Below are 20,955 nucleotides of genomic sequence, written 5' to 3'. Positions count from 1 at the left end.
TTTATATCAGAGCAAATAAATTTATGTTCTAAATGACAACATTTAAGCAACGGTTCAAAGCCTTTCGAAAAAAGAGCATATTATTGTCCTATCCAACATTTTTTACATAGCTGAAATGTAATAAAGAAATACAGAACAAAAATACTATATAGGTTTCGACAAGAATAAACTTTGATAAGAAGGACACTAATCGCTTTTTACTCCTTTAGATTAAACGATTGCTAGTATAGAAGCTCTTACCTTTGTGATAAACATTGACGTGGCTGCCGGGATGGATGATGGCAGTCTGTATGAACCACGGCAGTCCGAGGCACACGAGGATGTCGAACACGTTGGAGCCAACCGCGTTGGATACAGCCATGTCGCCGTAACTGCGCATAACAACATCACTTACCCCCGGTTTCTGAGTACATTTAGCGTTAGTTTATCTATTCAATAGCGTTTAAACTCATACAAAAAAACTTTATTAGTCTTTTACACTAAGTACTAACACAGTCTTCTCACGATAGTAAGTATCCTGACTAAACTTGAGACCTTGAAGTCTTTGCCCAAGAGTGGGTTAACACAGAGTAACGCTAACAGTTTGATCTGATTTATTTATTGCGTTTTTAGTATTAATAGGTCGGTAGATTTGGTAGTAATATTAAGAATAATGCAAATTTTGCAAGATCGATACAAATCTATTAAATATTTGTAGCTTTTTAGTAAGTATTTCTAGGATAAAATCTTGAAAAGTTACGTGGACATGATGATAGTTTTCAGTGCTTACCCTTCCTTGATGACGGCAAGTGACGAGAGCGCGTCAGGCACGGACACACCGGCCGCTACGAATGTCAGACCCATCACCGTGTCAGGGATACCCAGTGTGTAACCTGCACAACGCAGTAAAATATATTAATTTGTTGATCGTTCATGAATATGTATGTTCAGGAGAGATGAAAGCCGATCAATGAGAGAGAGATTTACCCACCAATTTTTAATTACGTTTTTAAATTTAAGACCTTTTTTCCGACACTTGGAATGCCATTTCATTAAAGTAGTAAATAGGTATTACAATACCCTAAAGTTGGCTCTTCCATAGACGACAGAAATACGACAGTGGCAAATGATTACCGAACTAAACAATTGCACGTGCAAATTAGGATAGGTGTATTAAGCTTATTTATTTCTAGAATTTTTAAATAATTAGCTGACCCGGCAAACGTTATGCCATATAAATTTAACACAACATTTTATGAGTCGGTTTTATCGGTCAAGCCGTTTCGGAGGAGTACAGTAACTAACATTGTGACATGGAAATTTTATATATAAAATGTTATAAAACAGTAGTTTCTGCCTGGCTCAGCCGTCCGCAGTATACCTACGAGTCACCATTTACCTTAAGGTCGAAATCGTGCAGGACAACAAAATCCTACTTAAAAGAAAATTTTCAACAGTCAGAATTGTACTCACCAATGATGGTAATCATCCAGACCATGAAGTACGAGTAGAAGGAGATCCACAGCATGCTGATGATGAAGGTGACGGGGTACCAGGGCCCGCGGCAGTCAGGCATCGTGTGGCGGCACGACCAGTGTATCGGGTACGCTACGTACCAGCACGCTAGCTGCAAGTGGTCTGGGGAACAGAGGAATACGTTAAATAAATGTACATACATGAGGCGAAATGGAAATTATATCAGCTTAGCCTTTTTCAAAACTATGTTGGAATCGGTTTCCAGTCTCACCGGATGCACCTGAATACCAGTGTTTTACATAGAGCGACTGCCTATCTGACCTCCACAACTCAGTTACCTGGGTTATAACAGTACGATACCCTTCGGTAAGACTGGTTGTCAGACTTTCAAGCTTCTGACTACTGTTAACGAATGTCAAAGATCTTCGAAAATGATAGCCGGTACCCAAAATTAAACGTGCCTCCCGAAACACAGAGGAACTCGATATGTATAAGATGGTCACCCATCGACAGAACAACCTCGACAAACGTGGCTTAACTTCAGTTAACTAAGCCACGAGGTCCTCTAGGGCTCCGAGATACACGACTTACTAGCTCCAATAGGTTTGACAAGTGGGTCCACAGCAGTCTCAGGGTTGTACTCCTTCGCCTTGTAGTAGGCAGGCGCGGCTGGTGGTTGAGGAGGCTGCTCCGGTTGTTGTTGTTGTTGTTGCTGCTGTTGTTGTTGTTGAGGCTGTTGTTGTGGAGGCGGGCGCGGCTGTTGCTGTTGTTGCGCGTTGTATTGCGCACCTGACTGTAGACGATGCAAGATGTAGAGACTACAGATTTTAGACTAGCAGATCGAAACCCCTTTTCAAATCATTTTATTTCTGCCCTTTCAGAAATCCCCGAATAGCAAATTCTTGGACCAAAACTTGAACTTTTTATTCTTGTTAATAAGATACCAGATCTAAAGAAAAATTATAACTATGGTCAGTCATAAACTAAGTTTGTTTATTGTCACGTAGTGCCGCCTAAATGAAATAATTTGCGTATATAGATGTATTTTAGGTGTCCATGTAAGTGTGTATATAAACTGAAGAGATGTAGAAACATACGCCATCGTCCCACGCGGTGTTGGGGTCCCACACGCTGTTCGGGTCCCAGGCGGGAGTGGGCTCCGCGTTATACGCTGCATTGTCATAGGCACCATCAGGATTGTATGCTGCGCAATAAATGCATTCACTTATTATTATGGCTATGGTAGTAATCATGTTACAACTAACGATGCGTTGGCTTCATCTCCATCATTATCAAATACTAATGGATTTATATAATCTGTAAGTAGTAGTTTTGAACTCAAAAGTATCGTAAATAGTACATTTCTAAAGTGTTAGCGACACAAAATTCGTTTCTTGTTTGTTTGATTGTTTGTTTGTTTGTTTCTTTCAACGCGCTAATCTCAGGAACTACGGGTCCGATTCGAAAAAATCTTTCAGTGTTAGATAGTCCATTTATCGAGGAAGGTTATATCATCACGTTACTACCAATAGGAGCAGAGTACCAGTGAAAAATGTAACAAAAACGGGGAAAATTTTGACCCATTCTCTCTTATGTGACGCAAGCGAAGTGGGTCAGCTAGTTACCAGATAAAAATAATCAAACAAAAGGATACAGCTTATATTTGATCTACTCACGTGAGTCTTGCAGGGGAGTCTCTTTGGTTTGTCCTTCCATCTGTGAGTAGGTGCTGTCGCCTGCAGCAGCTGGAGCCGGTTGCTGGCCTGCACTCCTAGATCACACCAACTATTATCTTAAGTATCCCATTATTTTTATAAAATCTGTAGGTAATTGATATGGTTGTCGGGGAAATTAGTTTGTTCCGATTGATTTCGTCACATTGCAGCTTTACGTCGCTCTTGTCAGGCTTGCAACACATATATTCGGTTCAACATCAATCGGCCTAGCCAGGTAAAACTGAATATGTGTAGTTGAACCCGATCGGCACAAGTAAACTAAGTCAATTGAGTCGGTTTTGTTGTGTGTTAAATATTGCCAAACCGAATATATGTGCAGCAAGCATTACTCGCTCCGTTAATACGTGTGTTAAGATTTTTTTATTTAGCTTCATGGCGATCCTGGTTTTATGGCTAATTTCGCCAATAACACAGTATAAAATAAAATATTTTAACGTCGCTTCTTCGACTGCTATGCCACCATCTGTCACAAACACCATCGTGTACCTGTAAGTGACGAGTGCTGCCTGCTCCTCTCGTGTGGGCAGCTTGAAGGGCAGCGGCAGCATCATGGCCCAGCGCTCCAGGGTGGTGTTGAACCGCAGCGCCACGCAGTACACGCCGTACATTATCAACATGAACAGAGCTTCCGGCCTGAACACAAACAGTTGCTTTAGGCATCAGAAAATTGTAATATCAGTAACAATCCACCTTAGCAATATTAAGTAAAGAAGGATAAATTCATTGAAAATAGTTGAGCGGAAAATTGTTTAACAACTTTTATTTTTGTTTTAAAATTTTACGCAATATTTCTCAATATAGCATAATACTCAGATATTGTCTTTCTCCCTCCTTCTCGTTAGGATGGTACAATCAGTCAGGCGAATAAAAAACGGCTCTATACTCTACGTACGAAGGTCTATTATTATAAAGATTGAATATTCTGTACCTCAAAAATAGAAATAGTAGACCGCAGCATACTTTCTGGTCTACCGAAGAGATCTATCATTTCTTTAGCACCATTCACTACCAAGTGAGGATTTTTGTTGACATTGGCCTACGAAAGCGTAGTGAGCACGTTCTGATGTGTCGCGTATAGCCGCCCGTGGCGGTCAAAGGGTTAAAGTAAACGTACCAAGATACATATTCGTTAGCAATAGTGCACAGCATCACAAGGATGGAGATGGCGTAGAAGAAGCAGTCTCGGCAGAGCGGCCACCAGTTGAGGTGAGACACGGTGCCGGCGCACAGCGCGCACACCGAGATCACGAACATTATGTTGAACACGGCTGAACCGATCACGCCCGATACACCTGGAACATGAAATAAATAAAGATTAAACCTCTTATTACACACTATAAACCTATTTTAGTTAAAACACTACTATAATATGTTTTCTCTTCTTCATTTTGCTAAGGAGTGAAAGAAACAAAACTCCTTTTAATTTCAATATTGTATGGAAAAGATAGTGCTTTTAATTGACTTTTATAAGTATCGTAAGAACTTCATATACATACAACTTGTTGTAAAAAGGCGGACTTTTTACCAAGGCTGTTCTCCACTCGTCTATATTTGTTATGAATTGGAGAAAACAATAAACTAAGTGAAGTTTGAATTTGTACAACTGCTTCTCGTACCAATATCATCCTGTGCACAGAAGACTCCAATAACAACAGTAGCCAGTTCAGGAGCAGAACTGCCGGCCGCCATGAACGTAGCACCAGCCACGTCGGGGGCCAGCTTCAATTCTGAAATGACAAACACCACGTTATTTATAATATGTTTACAGTTAAATAGTCATCTATTCTCATAGATTTATTTAACTTTGTAAAACTTTCTATTAGATAATACTCCCACGTTGTCCTCCAAAAACTGTTTAAAGCGGTCTTACCCCCGGTTTCTGAGGTACATTTAACGGTAGTTTATCTTATCAAACTGTCATGTTTATAAGAACGTTAATGCTATGATTATGTTAGACGTGTAAGGTTCCTTGAAGTGTAATTATTTTTCTTGTAAGAGAATAGTAAAAAAAGCACAAGTAATGATAACCAAAAGGCGCCTGTATTTCACTAAGCTGTGACTATATTTTTGTTGCTACCGGTATTTATAAACAAGAGTTAGAGCACATAGGTCAACGGTTCCACTCACCCTCGCAGATCCTGTCAAGACTGGACACGAAGTACTCGTCACACACGATGGCCAGGCCGATGAAGGTGAACACGCACACCAAGATGTGCAGGATCAGACCGCCATGCTTGCGAGCCGTCTGACCCATCAGTGGCTTGGGGAACTGTCATAGAAAGAAGTAGTTAAAGCACAGACTAGAAGATTTATGTTTCTGCGATAACTTATATAGGTAACATTTTGAAACTGTTACTGAAGAAATAAAAAGACAATCAGATTGAACGCGCGTTGCGTCGAATTTGTAACAACTTTTGGAAGCTATATAATCTATGTATATATAAATAGGAATAACACATGCTAGATTTGTTTGTTTACGAAACATAAAACATCATTAGTCTAGCCTTTCCTCCAACTATGTTGGAGTCGGTTTCTAGTCTCACCTGATGCAGCTGAATACCAGTATTTTATATGGAGCGACTGCCTATCGGACCTTACAACCAAGTAACCTGGGTTATAACACGCTACCCTTCGGTAAGACTGGTTGTCAGACTTTCAAACTTCTGACAACGTTATATGTTGCATTTTCTTAAAAAGGCATCCTTGCAATTATTTTGAAGTGATAAGCACTGAATCTGTGAGGCAAAAGTAACCTAATGAACTGACCTGTTCAATAGCCGGCGGAGTGCAGTTCACTCTGAGAGGTTTCACGGTAGGGATTGTTTCTTTCCACGACTTCCTCTCTTGCTCCCGAGCTGCCTCCGTTTCACTGTCCTGTTGAACAAAGGGTCAACTTTCAATAGCTTCCTCATATATTACGTATGTCGTCACCAAATGATCTTTTCGAACCCTCACTGGTAAATATATTATGTAGATGCAAAACTTTTAGGTTTTCTAATTTAATAGCATTATTTCTTCATTTTATCTGAGTTTAACGGGTAATCTAAAAAGGATTTTTGACATTTTATTTAAATTTACAACAACCAAAACCAATTTTTATTGTACCCTCCGAAGTAACTGAAATACTGACCTGTGCCCTCCACTTGTACATAGAGTCAGGGTCAAAGGTTGCTTGACCATATACTTTATTAATAAATGAACGAATTGAATTAATGAATGAATTGGTAGCGCTTACTTGAGCGCTTGTTAATAAATTTGTACCTGACTGAATTACGATCTTATACATATACATACATTTTTTTACATTACATATATACATATTACATTATATATATACAAGTTACTTCAGTATGAAAAGTACTACAAGTATCGCAGCGAAACTTTAATAAGTACCTGAAAGTAAATGGGCTAAAACTAGCTGGAATATCAAATGATTTTATGAATATCAAATGTTTTTTCAACGGAACCATTCAGAATACAGGTTTAATATTAAATATGTTTAGTGATTTTTGGAGCTAACTGAATATAAAAACTGTTAAATAAATTCGTATTTAAGAAAGCTCTGTCGTTAATCCACCTGTCAGTATATTAGCTCGTCACAAGTTTTAATTATGTTTGTGTTTCAAAGTAAGATGGCGACATCAAAGTAAGGGATCGATACTCGAAGTTGAGAGTTTGTTATTTATTTATGAGGATGATGAGGTTCGAAACGATTTTTTGTATATTTAATTTGCTTTTAATATTATAATGAAGGGAAACGTTTAATTAAGAATAAGCGGTGTTTTTAATAAGTATAACTTCGGTTCAAAATATGCAGGATACCAACTTTCAAATTCTGCTATGAGCTGACGAATTATTAAAAATGTTTGGCTAAAATGCAGTAAAAAATTACTAAAGATCTGTTTAATTGTACTATATCTTGAAATGGATTACGACTTCTAAACTCTCAGCAAAAAATGTAAGGTAACGTAATGTGTTATATGATTTAAAATACATGTTATAAGAATACTGAAACCACCTTCATAACTTAACTAAAAATGTATTTGTTAAAGTGTAAAAATTGTTAAAGGTAGACACTGATTTTGTTTCAAGCATAATGCACGTTGTCTTATCACAGAAAGTCCTTTTTAGAAAAGGAAAACAGATTTAGAGTAAACATTTAGTAAACGTCTTTCGTAAATATTTATTTTGTGTTCTCTCACCTCCACGTATCCAGCATCCTTCTGCGTCTTTTTATCAGGTTCGTCTTCATCAGGCATTCCTTTCATCTTCTTCTTGTCTCCCTCCACAGGACCTTCATCCTCTTTTTCAGACGGTGGCGTTATTGGTATTGGAGTTTCATCTGTCAAAGTGAAAATTCATCATAGTCTGTTTAAGTTTGCTACTTCACTACATTGAACCCCGGTTGCTGAGGTACATTAAGCGGTAGTTTATCTATTCAATAGCGTTAAAACTCATATAAAAAAAACGCTACTGCATTGAAAAACTACCGCTTAATGTACTCAGAAACCGGGGGTGAATGGTGTACTTCTATGTTAACTGGCTATGGAGTACCATAAAACTGATATATAGAACTTTGTAGTCGAAGTTATTGTGTAGAACATTGCAGATTACGAGATTTCGGGTTCAATTCCCAAGTCGAAAAACAAGTAATTTTGGATTATGTGAGAAGTTCTCAATAGCACGGTTTTTCGTTAAGCGCCACATTTTTGGGGAACATGGGACAAAAATTTTAACCGTAGTTAATTTCTTTAATTGTCATTTTTGCCTCTATCTTAGCACTAATCCCTTGTCACTAGAGGCTATTCTCACTACCAAATTTGCTCAGTCTAAGACAGTTTCTTGTTCAAACATAACTACAACCTTTGGTATATCTAAATCTTAAGAGTTATAAAGAAAAAGCTCACCTTTCCCAGTCTCCCCATTAGTGACATCCAGCCCCGGAGTGCTCTTATCCAGCTTGGGGGTGAAGTCAGCGGGCGCGTCTACTGGCTCCGACGCGTTGGACGTGCTGAACACGGCTTGAAACACCGAGTACGCGATGAAGAACACCGACACTGTCAGCCATCTGTGCCGGCGAGGTCTACGCATCCTCTGCAACAAGGAAAAAACAATTGTTAGGTCTACTGTTCATAGAAACGATGCTGATTTCAAATGGTGAAAAACGATGCTGTAAATCCATCCATACTATCCATACTAATATTATAAATGCGAAAGTAATTCTGTCTGTCTGTTACTCAATCACGCCTAAACAACTGAACCAATTTGCATGAAATTTGGTATGAAGTATTTTATTACCCGAGAAAGGACATTGGCTACTTTTTACCCCGGGAAAATGACGCATTCCCATCTGAAAATTCAGGTGGCGGACGAAGTCGCGGGTAAATGCTAGTAAATAAGTAAATAAAGATGTGGTAAAAAACTGCTTTGACTTAGTTTAACATTGTAACTATGTGTAGCATGCGTGTTTAATTTGGCAAAGCAATTATATTTTAAAAACTCTTTCTCTAACATCTTGGGGTAGAAACCAATTAGTTGAATTTAAAAATATTTATATAATAATATATTTGAGATTCCTTGACTGTTCAAGAGATATTCTCCAATAATAATTGTTTTACAGCTTTCTTACAAAATAATAAAGTAAGAAGAAAATATTTCCAGTCTGGTATTATAGTCGATTGTTACATTGTTATATTTTTACCGTTTCACATCTCCAGTTCTATTTCAACACACAAATCAATTCACAAATAAAAACAAGGAAAACGTTTTTATTCACAAAATGTTGTTCACCAATTTTCACTGAATTCAATAAACATTGTCAACATGTCATGTGTCACATTTTTGATGGAAATATTTTTAAAACATTAAGACCGTGGAAATGTCATATTCAGCCATTATAAAACCTCTTTTAAAATTATATACCGATATTGTTTGAAAAAATATATATGTTATAAGATAGACTGTGTTAGTATATTCTGGTACTCGTATACAAAAAAAGCCAAAATGTTTTGCACATTCTGATTAATCCCCGTAATTAACAGTACTTTTTTTCTAAAGAAAAGCAAACATTTATTCTTTTTAATAGATTTTCTTGTTTGAAGCATTTTTAGGGAATAAAAAAGTCATATTCTTATAATTATATCAGAAGCTAACCTTTTTGAAAATACTCAAACTTAAAACAAATACTCGAATTCTATAAACGCCTTTTTGTATTTCACTTGGCAAACTACATTTTCCTATATCAGGCTTTAGATCTTTTCTGATCGCAATTTGTCGACAAAAAATACTAAACGACAAATTCTACTGATAATAATAATATATTTTACGATATATCGACATAAAATGTAACCGTAGTAAAGTTAGGTTTATCGAGCGGCAAATTATTACTGTTTATGTGTTTCGTATTGATTTTATTTGATATTATAGCTTTAGTAATTAGTTGGAAATAGATATTTACTATACGTACATTAAGTGTGGAATTAAACTCTTTAATAGCATAGCATATAGATAACTGTATAGTGTATTGGTTGATGTATTTGCTAAAGATTTTTAGTAACGATTGCTGGAGTTAAAATTAAGACGAGAGTCAGACGATTCAAAACCAGTTTTAAAGCATTTTTTTTTACAAAAGCGAATGGTATTCATAACATCGAATAATGCCATTATTATTGGAGTCAAAAATATTGCAATTTAAAAAAATATAACTAATTTTATTTAGACAAATATTGACAGCTCTGACAACATAGCATAACGGAAGGGATTTTTCAAAAACAAAAATCTCTCTCTCCTAAATTTTGACACAGGAATCAAACCTAAAATGCCAATCAAACGTCACAAAAAGACCATAAAATTACATACCTACCCTACATAAATATTGTAAAAATGTATCAAAGTTATTTAAGTGTTGCTTAGACATGTACAGTCGGATCAATAAGTCTATTTCAGCAATCCCGACCCGACCCAAAGATAAAGATATATAACAAATACACGCTGACTGTACAGAAAATGTCGCGGGGATAATGTGAAAAGAGGGTATTGGTAAAAACCCGAATAGTATGAGATAATTCGGAGATAAGGCTTGTAAAGATATAAGCGTCATTTTCTACCGCTTGGGGTATCCAAATGTTCATGGTCACGCTTATTGTATACTTGAAAAAATAGTTTTTGTGAAATACGTTAGAGGCGCTGATCAGATTTTCATTCAAGAAATTACTATGGTCAATAGTGGTAAGAAGTCGTTTCACCGTAATCGTCTCTAAGCTTTAACAACATGGCCCATTGTTGAATATGATGGACCATTTATGGTTAAGATTGTGCAAAATTTTAATACTAAGTATGATTTATAATATTTTTTTATTCTTTATTTAGATTAGTTATATAAGTAAGTTATTTCAATTGAATGTGCAACAAAACAGCGCAAACTTATTGCTTAATTTTAAGTATGTCTAAAGAGCGACCTAACACGAAATCACGACAAATTGGTGGTTTTTTAAAAACCCTAATACGTTAACATCCCTACAACACACACACACAGCTGTACTCGAATGACATAGCGTTTCGTTCAGACGATCAATCACGGGCCGCTGGCGTCGCGATGTGACTGATAAAAGCTTACGGCGGGTTCACACAGCACTCGTTACGATGACTTACTTGTGACTAAAGTTGAATGAGTTTGTGCGATTTCATTTCCTTTAAAAATTTTTTTTTTTTGGACTTTGCAAGTATTTTTTGACTTTGGCGATTGCTTTACTGTTCATTTAGTGGACCAATCTACTTCTGAATATGTATTGCGTCACTTATTTGGAAGATATTTCGGGTTATCTGCAACTTTTCCATATGCAATGAAGCTAGGCTTAAAGATAACGAGATTAGGTTTTAATTTTATGGATATAAAGTTAAGGATTTTTCGTTTGTTTATTTAGGTGTATTAATCTCTGAAACCTATTTATCAGTCTAGCTTTTCCTCCAACTATGTTAGAGTCGCATAATATTATTCATAGCATTGATGTTGCTATATTTTTTTACAACTCCCGCACTAGAAAATGCTCTTATGTCGCAGGGACTTTTACAAACATATTTATAAACAATGGACAAAAGTATAAACAAAAAGGTAACAACTATCTATGGATCAAACAAATATTTTTCGAGTGGTAATCAACACTTTCCCGACACACTGGTGTGGCAACTATCTAAACCACAGCGTCATGGCAGTCGTCAAAAGGTATAAATTAAAGAATTAAGTATTTAACTACAAACCAAAATAGCTCCTTAACAACACACGTAATAAATACTTTTTAATAGTACAGACCAATTAAACAAACTATCTTGTATACTATTAGATATTGATCCATATGATGTAATATTGTTAAAGTCCCAAGGTTGAATCCAGGGCAGATACATACGTTTGTTTTTTTGTTCCATTTTGTACGAAAAATTTCATTAACAGCTCGGTTTTTGGAACAGTGCCACGTAGGCATATTAGTAATAGTGTAGCCAAAATTACTAGCTAGGAAATCGATATAAGCATTGATAATTTGTGATTCCGAGGGAAACAAGATTTTTTTAAAGAATCTCGTAAAAAATGTTTGTAATGATCGTACCAATTAGCGTAGTTTGGTCTCTGCCTACCCTTATGGGAAGAAGGCGTGATATTATGTATGTATGTACATCGCCCATACTAGTAAATAATAATATACACGTTTATAAAAAAAAAACTTTTACCTATTATGAATTCATTTAAATGGACATAGGTTTGCCCGGCTTTCCATGCCAAAGCCCTTTCTCGAGAATCGCTTTACCGACGGGTGAAAACCGCTTTAAAACCCGTTCAGAATTTTTTGAGGTTATCGCTAAAAGACAGACAGACACAGTAAGGGGTCCTAATTTTACCTTATTTATTTCATTGTATTCTTATTCTAATACCAATTTAGGCAAAGCCGCAGCAAATTACTTGTATCATAAAAGTACCGTTTTAAATATGGCCAACGCACGTCACAATTCTTCGCAACGTTATCTTCCATCCTTATCTACACAACAAATAAGAAAAGGACAAAACACTATTTTTATCCAATAGCCCTTTGCAAGTTATTCAGGCATCTCTTTATGTAATCAGAAGGCGTAGGAGCGGAATCCTTCAGGCCGAGTAGAGCCTCCTTGGACAAAATATAGAGAGATATGATCACGTTTATGTACTGAAAGATTATTTATATATTTTTCTATGTAGAGATTTGATTAAGAGTACATTTTTTCATAGCTTGATAATTTTCTTGCAGAAATAATGTACACAGGTGCGTGGGGAATCTATGTAAGATATTAACCGATTAGGCAAAAGAGGAGGTTCTCAATTTAGTTGGTATGCTTTTTTTTTCCATGCCGATATTTTTTATTAGATTTAACGTTATTCTTTTTTTCCACCTATAAACATTTTATAAGTTTTGCTTAGTATGTTTTTGGCCGATAATAAAATTTCAATGCTTGTTTTCCTTGTTTATTTAGCTTTCCATGCGGATAATAATATAGTAAATTGTTTTCTAAATAGATTTCTATTATCATTATCTGAAGTAATTTCAAAACATTGCGTTTAATGTGGCAGTGGGTTGGAATCCAAAACTAAACAGTAGCGAATATTTACGTTACCTACAAACATTTTATTTTTGGTCGGATTGTTCTTTTTGTGTACATTGTTTATTTCATTGTAAAAGTCGACACAACACGACAGCTACTTATTTATGATGATTGGTACTTCTTGTATGACAAGATGTGTGGATGTGAATGAAGCAAAGGAAGTTTGTAAGGATCGTTCCAAATGGCATTTTGTGGTCTCTGCCTACCCCGTGTGGGAAGAAGACATTATTTTATGTATGTATGATACTTAAAGTAAGTACCAAAAAACCAAACCAAGTGAATCTTGTTAGAATACTAATCGGAAAGTCAGCATCACGGCAAATTGCAAGCGTCTCACAGATAAGAACGAATCATCTCTCACTCTCCCGCGGGAGGATATACGAACATGCTCTTATCTTTATATATATATAATTCTTCTGTAAGTGTGTTTGTCACTGAACTTCTCTTAAACGATTGGACCGATTTTGATGAAATTTTTTAGGTGTGTTCAAGGGGATCTGAGAATGGTTTAGATTCACAATTTTGTCTGCTGGACAATGTTTTTTTAATAAACTTTTAATTTATTAGACAGGACAACGTTTGACGGGTCCGCTAGTATACTATATATGTGTGTCTAGGAGGTGTGTGTATGTGTGTATACAGTGGCGGTATGTCCCAACATGTCCCTACAGGCAGATTGAAGACATTGGAGTTTGTTCGGATAAAGTGAGGTAGATTTTTTCTGTTTGAAATCAATGTACTCGTGGTCTTTCTTCAGTCCTATGTAATGTGTTAAGCAGCTAAACAGTTAAATAGTCCCATAGTCTTGAAAGCGAAATAGACATGTTATAGCTAAGTTACGTTCACTAGATTTTGTTCTGAATTCTCTATGTTTTTCTCTCTCTGTTTCTCCTGTATTTCAGTTTTTTTTTTATGTGGGTCAATCTAATCTAATTTTCATCTAAATTGATTAAGCCTTAAGGCACACAGGTGTGTAACAGGTAATAAGATAGACAGCTGGCTACAGCATTACCACACACAATTGTTCTTTCACTTTTAAAATATTAGTATGAAAAGGATATCTATACTAATATTATAAAGCTGAAGAGTTTGTTTGAACGCGCTAATCTTAGAAACTACTGGTCCGATTTGAAAAATTCTTTCAGTGTTAGATAGCCTATTTATCGAGGAAGGCTATAGGCTATATATCATCACGCTACGACCAATACGAGCCGAGTACCAGTAAAAAATGTTACAAAAACGGGGAACATTTTTGACCCATTCTCTCTTATGTGACGCAAGCCAAGTTGCGCGGGTCAGCTAGTATAGTATATAAGTATGTATAAAGTGATCTATGTATAATCAAGTAGATTGAGCAGGTATCACGTAATAAAAGACGTGTCGGTATTTAATTAAGGTAGTTGTAAGGTTTCGCTCGTCTTGTTCGTACAGTAAAGCCGTGGGATTGCGTTACACTCCGGTATTGAGGAGAAATTAAATGTTTTACAATTTAAACAAAATTTAAAGACTTTCAATTGAATTAAAAGAAATAGTGTTACTTACAAATTGATACATTGTATTGTGATCTCATTCATTACCTAACTATGTAAAAAAGTAAAGATTTTGAATTTGAATTAAGCGTAAGCGAAATCATGGGTAGTCGTTATTATTATTATTTATAAATGTTAGAAATAAAATAATTTGATGAAATCAACCTATTATCCGAAATAACTTAACGCCCCGGAAATAATTAGAAAACAGCGAATCTTTCAAAAAACGCGGCAGATACCTAAATTAGTTCATATTCACAAAGAGTAAATGGATACTAAACAAAGACTAGTACTTTACCGAAAATATTATCTATTTAAAGCCTCACAACAACAGAAATTAATTTCGCAATTCCCGGGAATATTCAGTGGTTGTTTAACTGAATGCACGCGGACGGTTCGCGGGTTGATTCCCAAACGTGCATTATAGACCGCGTCGATACCTCCACCTCTACACAGACGGAATTATAGCCGACCGCGGGAACACACTCAATTGTACTCATTATAAATTCACAAACGTTTCGACGTTAATTTCTACTAGCTGAACCGCGCAACTTCGCTTGCGTCACATAAGAGTGAATGGGTCAAAATGTTTCCCGTTTTTGTAACATTTTTTACTGGTAGTCTGTTCCTATTGGTCGTAGCGTGATGATATATCCTATAGCCTATAGTCTTTCTCGATAAATGGTCTATCTGATACTGAAAGAATTTTTCAAATCGGACCAGTAGTTCCTGAGATTAGCGCGTTCAAACAAACAAACAAATAAACAAACAAACAAACAACCAAACAAACTCTTCAGCTTTATAATATTAGTATTAGTATAGATGAATTGTGCTACTGAAAAGCCTTTGGTTTATTGCCTATGTTTTTGGTAAAAATAGACGCCTATGTCCTTTTCCAGAATTTGAGTAAATTAATTAATTCATCATCATCCATGTTACGTGATTCATGTTACGAAGGGCAGACAAATAGACAGTTGCAGTAATAACAAATAGAAGGCGTTAAGCCTTGTCAAAGGCCTTTCGTGTGGCTTGAACCACTTTCACACTAGGTTCGGTATATCTATACTAATATTATAAAGCTGAAGAGTTTGTTTGTTTGAACACGCTAATCACAGGAACTACGGGTCCGATTTGAAAAAATATTTCAGTGTTAGATAGCCCATTTATCGAGGAAGGCTATAGGCTATATAAAATCACGCTACGGTCATTAGGAGCGGAGTAGCAACGAAAAATGTTACAAAAACGGGGAAAAAAATGACTCATTCTCTTAAGTGACGCAAGCGAAGTTGCGAGGGTCAGCTAGTCTACAATAAATAAATAATAATAATATTCTAGTCTAGACCTAAACGGTATTGCATAACCGATCTCAATTCTGATATTGCTCTCATGTAGGAATGCTCTTTTCATTATGAAATACCTTCTTCGAACGTGCAGGTATATAAATTATAGATCTATGGAATTCAATTAAAATGGTATTGGAAAATACTTCTTAACCAATATTATAAGTTTAAAAATGAGTATGTATGGATGTTCTGCGTTGCAGTGAAACTGGTAAATCAATATAGATGACATTTGACAGGGTTTTGGGCCATATATTTTGGTAAGAGTGAAGACCAAAGGTGGTATGAAAAAATATAACAAAATAGTTATATGAAAGTTTGGATATTAGAATTAATGGATGGGTGTTTGTTACTCAATAACATTAAAACTACTGGACGGATTTTGATGTAACTTGGTAGAATCATAGTTCATAACCTACATAAATAGTTTAGTTATTACCTTGACAAATCTTATTACTCGTACAATGTTGCAAGAAAAAATGACTCAACTAAGTATAAAAAAAAAGCAAGTTCCTATTTATATTATTATGCAAAAAATACTGAATGGATTTTTATGAAATTCTTCACACAATTATCTCGTACATTGGATTAACATATAGAATACTTTTTACCCTCGATAGTCATTTAACGCAAACAAAATGGCGGTTTGTATTGAACGTGTGTAAGTTAGTATAACAGTAATAGTAGTTTGTCAATTGTCTTCAACGTAAGCAAGTTTGTGGCCTCGCGCCGCTGCACACAATGTGTTATATCGTTATGTGTTTGTACACGAAGTTTGTGTTGCTCACATATATACATAATAGTATTGTGGTATATTGTTGTGACAATTATACATTAACCTACGTAGTGATGCGTGTTTTGAACAAATTGTATTTTAAACAAGAGGGTTGCTTTTGATACTGGGTCTTCAATGTAGAAAATATAGATTTTCTTCAAGCGTTTAGCGTTCTTTTTTAGTTCATTCAAACGGGCTACCAACTGCGGTCAGTTTTAAAATAATCTTACCAAATGCAAAAAAACATATTCTTATAATAATATTATAAATGCAAAACTTTGAATAGACATTTGTAAATCAATCAAGTCAAAACGAATGAACGGATTTTGATGCAATTTGGTACACAGTAACTTTATGACTTGAATTAACATACATATAAGGTACATGTAAGGTTTTCACCACTGAAATTCTTTACGCGCGGACGAGGTCGCAGTCAAAAGCAAAATTTTTATGTATAGAGCAACTTAGCTCGGGTTAAACAAACATCTTAACAAAAGCAAGAAAAACAAATATAATCCTGTATTCAGTAAACAAGTATCTGAAAACAAAGAATATAACAGGATAAAATGTATTAGATATCGAGAATCGTGAGACGAAGCCGTAGAACACACGAGCCGAATAAAAATCCGATCAAGATAATGTGTCCTGGCTTTATATTTTATCTTTTAATCCGAGAACATTGCTACTGTCTGACTGTCTCGGTGGCGCAGTGGTTATGGTCGCCACGCCGCTACCATTGCGGCGAGAGGCCGTGGGTTCGATTCCATCACGGAACTATTATTTGAGCGATCGACAAAAAATTTTGTACTTTGTGTCCATTGCTTGTATGTTTGTAAAAGCCCCCGCGACACGAGCAAATTCTTAGTGCTAGAGTTGACTTCAAAAAGAAACTGTGTATTATTTGATAAAGGTGCTAATTTACATCGCTTCGCAATTTGCTTCGGTCTGTACAGTGAGTTAAGTAACTTTGATCGCGGTCATTTTCTAGATGGGTGGCCTCTTATTGTTCTTTAAGCTTTGCATATCGGTGCTATAAATCTTTTAACACATTTTGTAATACTTATACCGCTTATTTTCTCAAAAATTAAAGGTTATGCATGGTTTAATCTCGGTGTTTTTCTTCACCATTAGAACTAGTATTAATTATTTATATAATGATTACTTACATTTGAATAATAAGACACTGGCGTTATAATTATGAATAGCAAATGTTACAATGTTTCTGTATAAACTATCTTGTTGCACTAAATATGTTCATAAGTGTCTATTTACGAATTATACCACAAGGTTAAGATAAGATGACCCTATTATCATGTTTACTAATTAGTCAAAATAAAAATGAAATCTATTCTAAAAATATATATTTGATAGTGCCTCTGTCTCTTAAGATAGACAAATAAACTGCGGAACTTGTACATATAAAATGTGATCTTAAAATACTGTAGAATTTATTCCAAATCCTATTTTTATAAGAGTACTCAAAGCGTAGCAAGCTAAAACTAGTCTTGAATTCAATAGGTTGTAAAATTAATTCAACGCTCTAAAACTGCTACGAGACTACGTGCGTAGCTACAAGTCTACGAGCTACGAATGTAAAACCATTTCCAAAAATAGAAATAACAAACTTCAAATTCCATAATTACATGGCAACATTTAACAAAATCAATTTTCGAACACGCAACACGAAATCCGACACACATTCGCGATTCAAATATAATCTACGCACACATAGACGGGAGGAAAACACACAGAGCGGTTTGGCCAAATTATGTTGACCTCCCTCGTTTCCCGCTGTCGTATCAAAGTGTATTAGAGGGGGGTGGTAATGTGAATGTTTGGAGCTCATGCTACGCTGGTCGGACGCGTTCGATCAATACTAGTGAGGTGCCTTATTGCACTGCTTCCTCGTTCATTTCAATGGCGGACAATGAATGAAAGATATTTGATTTCTCACGCTTTGAAGATTAGGAAAGGTTATGAAAACTTGCTTTTTTATGACAATGGATTGTTAAAGTCATGGTTTTTGTTATACAAATGCCATTCATATTTTGTTGTTCGTTTGCGTAAATTTACAGTTTGATTTTAGACAGTCTTAGATAATATTAAAAAAAATTGAAGAGATATAATTATTCAGGCGAAGATTATTCTAGAGAAAATATTTGTTGATAAAAAATCTTCCCTAAGAAAGAGCCAAATTAGATTTACAACATTAATTACTAACAATCACACAGTAATATCTATTTACCTAACAATAATTAGTTTATTTGTCATGTACAAGTCAGAATCACAACTACACAACCAATTTCAGAAACTCATTAACGAAATGCACATGTATAACCCGGTAAATGTAAACTGTTGCAAAGCGTCGTTTTACCCTTTACATTACCGTGTCTCCCGTATTTAGTCGCGTAAAGTGGCTGTTACCTTGCAATTGGGTCACTCGACCGGGTTAAGTTATGGGGGGATAAATTGTCGTCTATACACTAACGGGTGGGGAGTTTGATTCCTGGATGTATGTATTTTGTATTTACGGTTTTGCGAAATTGCTTGGTTTGTTTGTAAAAAAGGAGTTACATTTAGGAAGGTAGGTTTTTAAAACAAAGGAAATAAATTTTATTATTATTATGTGTCTTCTTATTAATCTCCCTACAAAATTGTTTGAGTTTTGAAGTAAAAAAAAGACAATCTATCACTGAGTCTGCGAGATTTTAAAAATAATTTACAATTCTATAAATAATCGTCACTACTATACTAGCTATTTTCGTTTTCTTGAAACCTTGCAAGTAATCATTTACTTGTTCTCTCTAAATAAGCTTTATTTAATATACCACTGTGTGACAATATCCGCTGTAACGCTCAAAAATTAGATATACTATTACTTAAAAACTCCTTTATTGAAAAAAAAAAAATCGACGAATAAAAAGATTAAATAGTGAAGTCTATTTTTAAAAGCTTTTGCACGTCACTAGGATTAAATAGAAATAGAGTTTCGAATAACGAAATGTCAGTTCGAATATCGAAAGTCTGTATTTCTGCGAATCAGAGAGTACCTCCAGTTTCCGCGTACTTTAATTAACGTTAATTTCAAATAAAAAATTGAAAGGCAAACATGGCTGACATCAAACAAACATGGTTCTTTTAAGAGTTTCTGTATACTCATAGACTAAAAACGAGTCCCTATAACTGAGACTTTGCTGTGTCTGTCACAAGGCTGTATCTCATGAAACGTGGTGGTTAGATACTTAACATTTATACAGACGATGTGTTTCTTGTTGCCACTATAACAGCAAATACTAAAAAAGAACAGAATAAAGTAAAGTACCTAAGAGAAAAAGCGGGACCTTATTATTGAGATCACGCTGTCTGTCTATCACCAGGCTGTAACTCATGAACTGTGATAGTAAGACCACTAAAATTTTTACAGATTATGTATTTCTGTCGCTATAACAACAAAAAAAAAAATAGAATAAAATAAAGTACCTAAGTTAAAACAGGACCCTATTTCCTACTCAAACTTCGCTGTCTGTCTGTCACCATTGCAGGTTGTTTCTCATAAACCGTGACAGTGACAATAGACAATGTATTTTTTTACAGATGATGTGTCTCTGTCGCTATAACAACAAATACAAAAAAAAGTTAATAGTTAAGGGGGCTCTTATACAGCAAACGTGATTTTTTACTGTTTATACAAATAATCTTACAGAACCGTTCGCGCGTAAGTCGAACTCTCATTCGCCCTGTTTTTTATAAATGTTTTTATTTTACGAGTATTCCACGTTTTCATGCGAAAATATTTTCAATTTCAGTTTTCTACGAAATACTGCAGCTGTAAGCCGTTTAATTGGTTCAAGTACTGCGAAATATGAAACTAGCAGATACTGAGAATTGCTGTAAAGGTTGAAGGTTGAAATGAAATGATTTTATTTTATGCGTCCATTTTGTACGATATTAAAATAGTTCTAGCCAGAATGATGGCACGTTTTACGCAAAGTACTATAATAATGGTTGTTTAGCGTACCTACTATTGCATAGGCCTGTAGGGGTTAGGCCTTGAGTTCACCACGCTGCCGCTGGCTGGCTAAGTGCGGGTTGGGGACTTTGCATGCCCTTAATAAATGTATAAAACAAATTTTATGCATGCAAGGATTCCTCTTGATTTTTTCTTTCACCGTTAAAGCATGTGATAATTATTTCTAATACACACATAACTTCGAAAAATCTTTAGTGTTTTGCCTCGGGTTCGAAGCTGCAGCCACTTGCGTGGAATGTGCTAATTTAAACCATTCGGCTATCACTGCCATATACAGATTTAATCATAGGATACTTTATTAACACATAAGATTTTAACCCCGAGAATATCTTTTCACGCAGGCAAAGCGTAAAAATCAAGTATTCGAATAAAATAAACCCATATTTTTGTTAAAAATGTTCACATTTTCATTTCACTCAAAAAAGATTTATCAGCAAAATAAAAATGTTCAATACGTCTCTCGTGA

General features: G+C 35.4%; 1 protein-coding gene across 1 annotated transcript in view; it reads right to left on the bottom strand.

The window, feature by feature from the left end:
- Positions 1-20,955, bottom strand: part of LOC142983615 (putative sodium/potassium/calcium exchanger CG1090) — a 42,814-nt gene that overhangs the window by 5,802 nt on the left and 16,057 nt on the right. Inside the window, exons 2-14 of the mRNA XM_076130588.1 lie at positions 8,099-8,285; positions 7,394-7,533; positions 5,958-6,065; positions 5,319-5,460; positions 4,808-4,918; positions 4,306-4,483; positions 3,678-3,824; positions 3,132-3,226; positions 2,553-2,659; positions 2,047-2,248; positions 1,453-1,617; positions 770-872; positions 241-371 (exon numbers count right to left, since the gene is read on the bottom strand). Of these exons, the coding sequence (XP_075986703.1) occupies positions 241-371; positions 770-872; positions 1,453-1,617; positions 2,047-2,248; positions 2,553-2,659; positions 3,132-3,226; positions 3,678-3,824; positions 4,306-4,483; positions 4,808-4,918; positions 5,319-5,460; positions 5,958-6,065; positions 7,394-7,533; positions 8,099-8,285 (1,816 nt within the window). The remainder of the gene's footprint in view (positions 1-240; positions 372-769; positions 873-1,452; positions 1,618-2,046; positions 2,249-2,552; positions 2,660-3,131; positions 3,227-3,677; positions 3,825-4,305; positions 4,484-4,807; positions 4,919-5,318; positions 5,461-5,957; positions 6,066-7,393; positions 7,534-8,098; positions 8,286-20,955) is intronic.

This window comes from Anticarsia gemmatalis, chromosome 24 (genome assembly GCF_050436995.1).
Source record: "Anticarsia gemmatalis isolate Benzon Research Colony breed Stoneville strain chromosome 24, ilAntGemm2 primary, whole genome shotgun sequence".
Classification (NCBI taxonomy): Eukaryota; Metazoa; Arthropoda; class Insecta; order Lepidoptera; family Erebidae; genus Anticarsia; species Anticarsia gemmatalis.
This window is presented reverse-complemented; position numbering and strand designations above follow the sequence as displayed.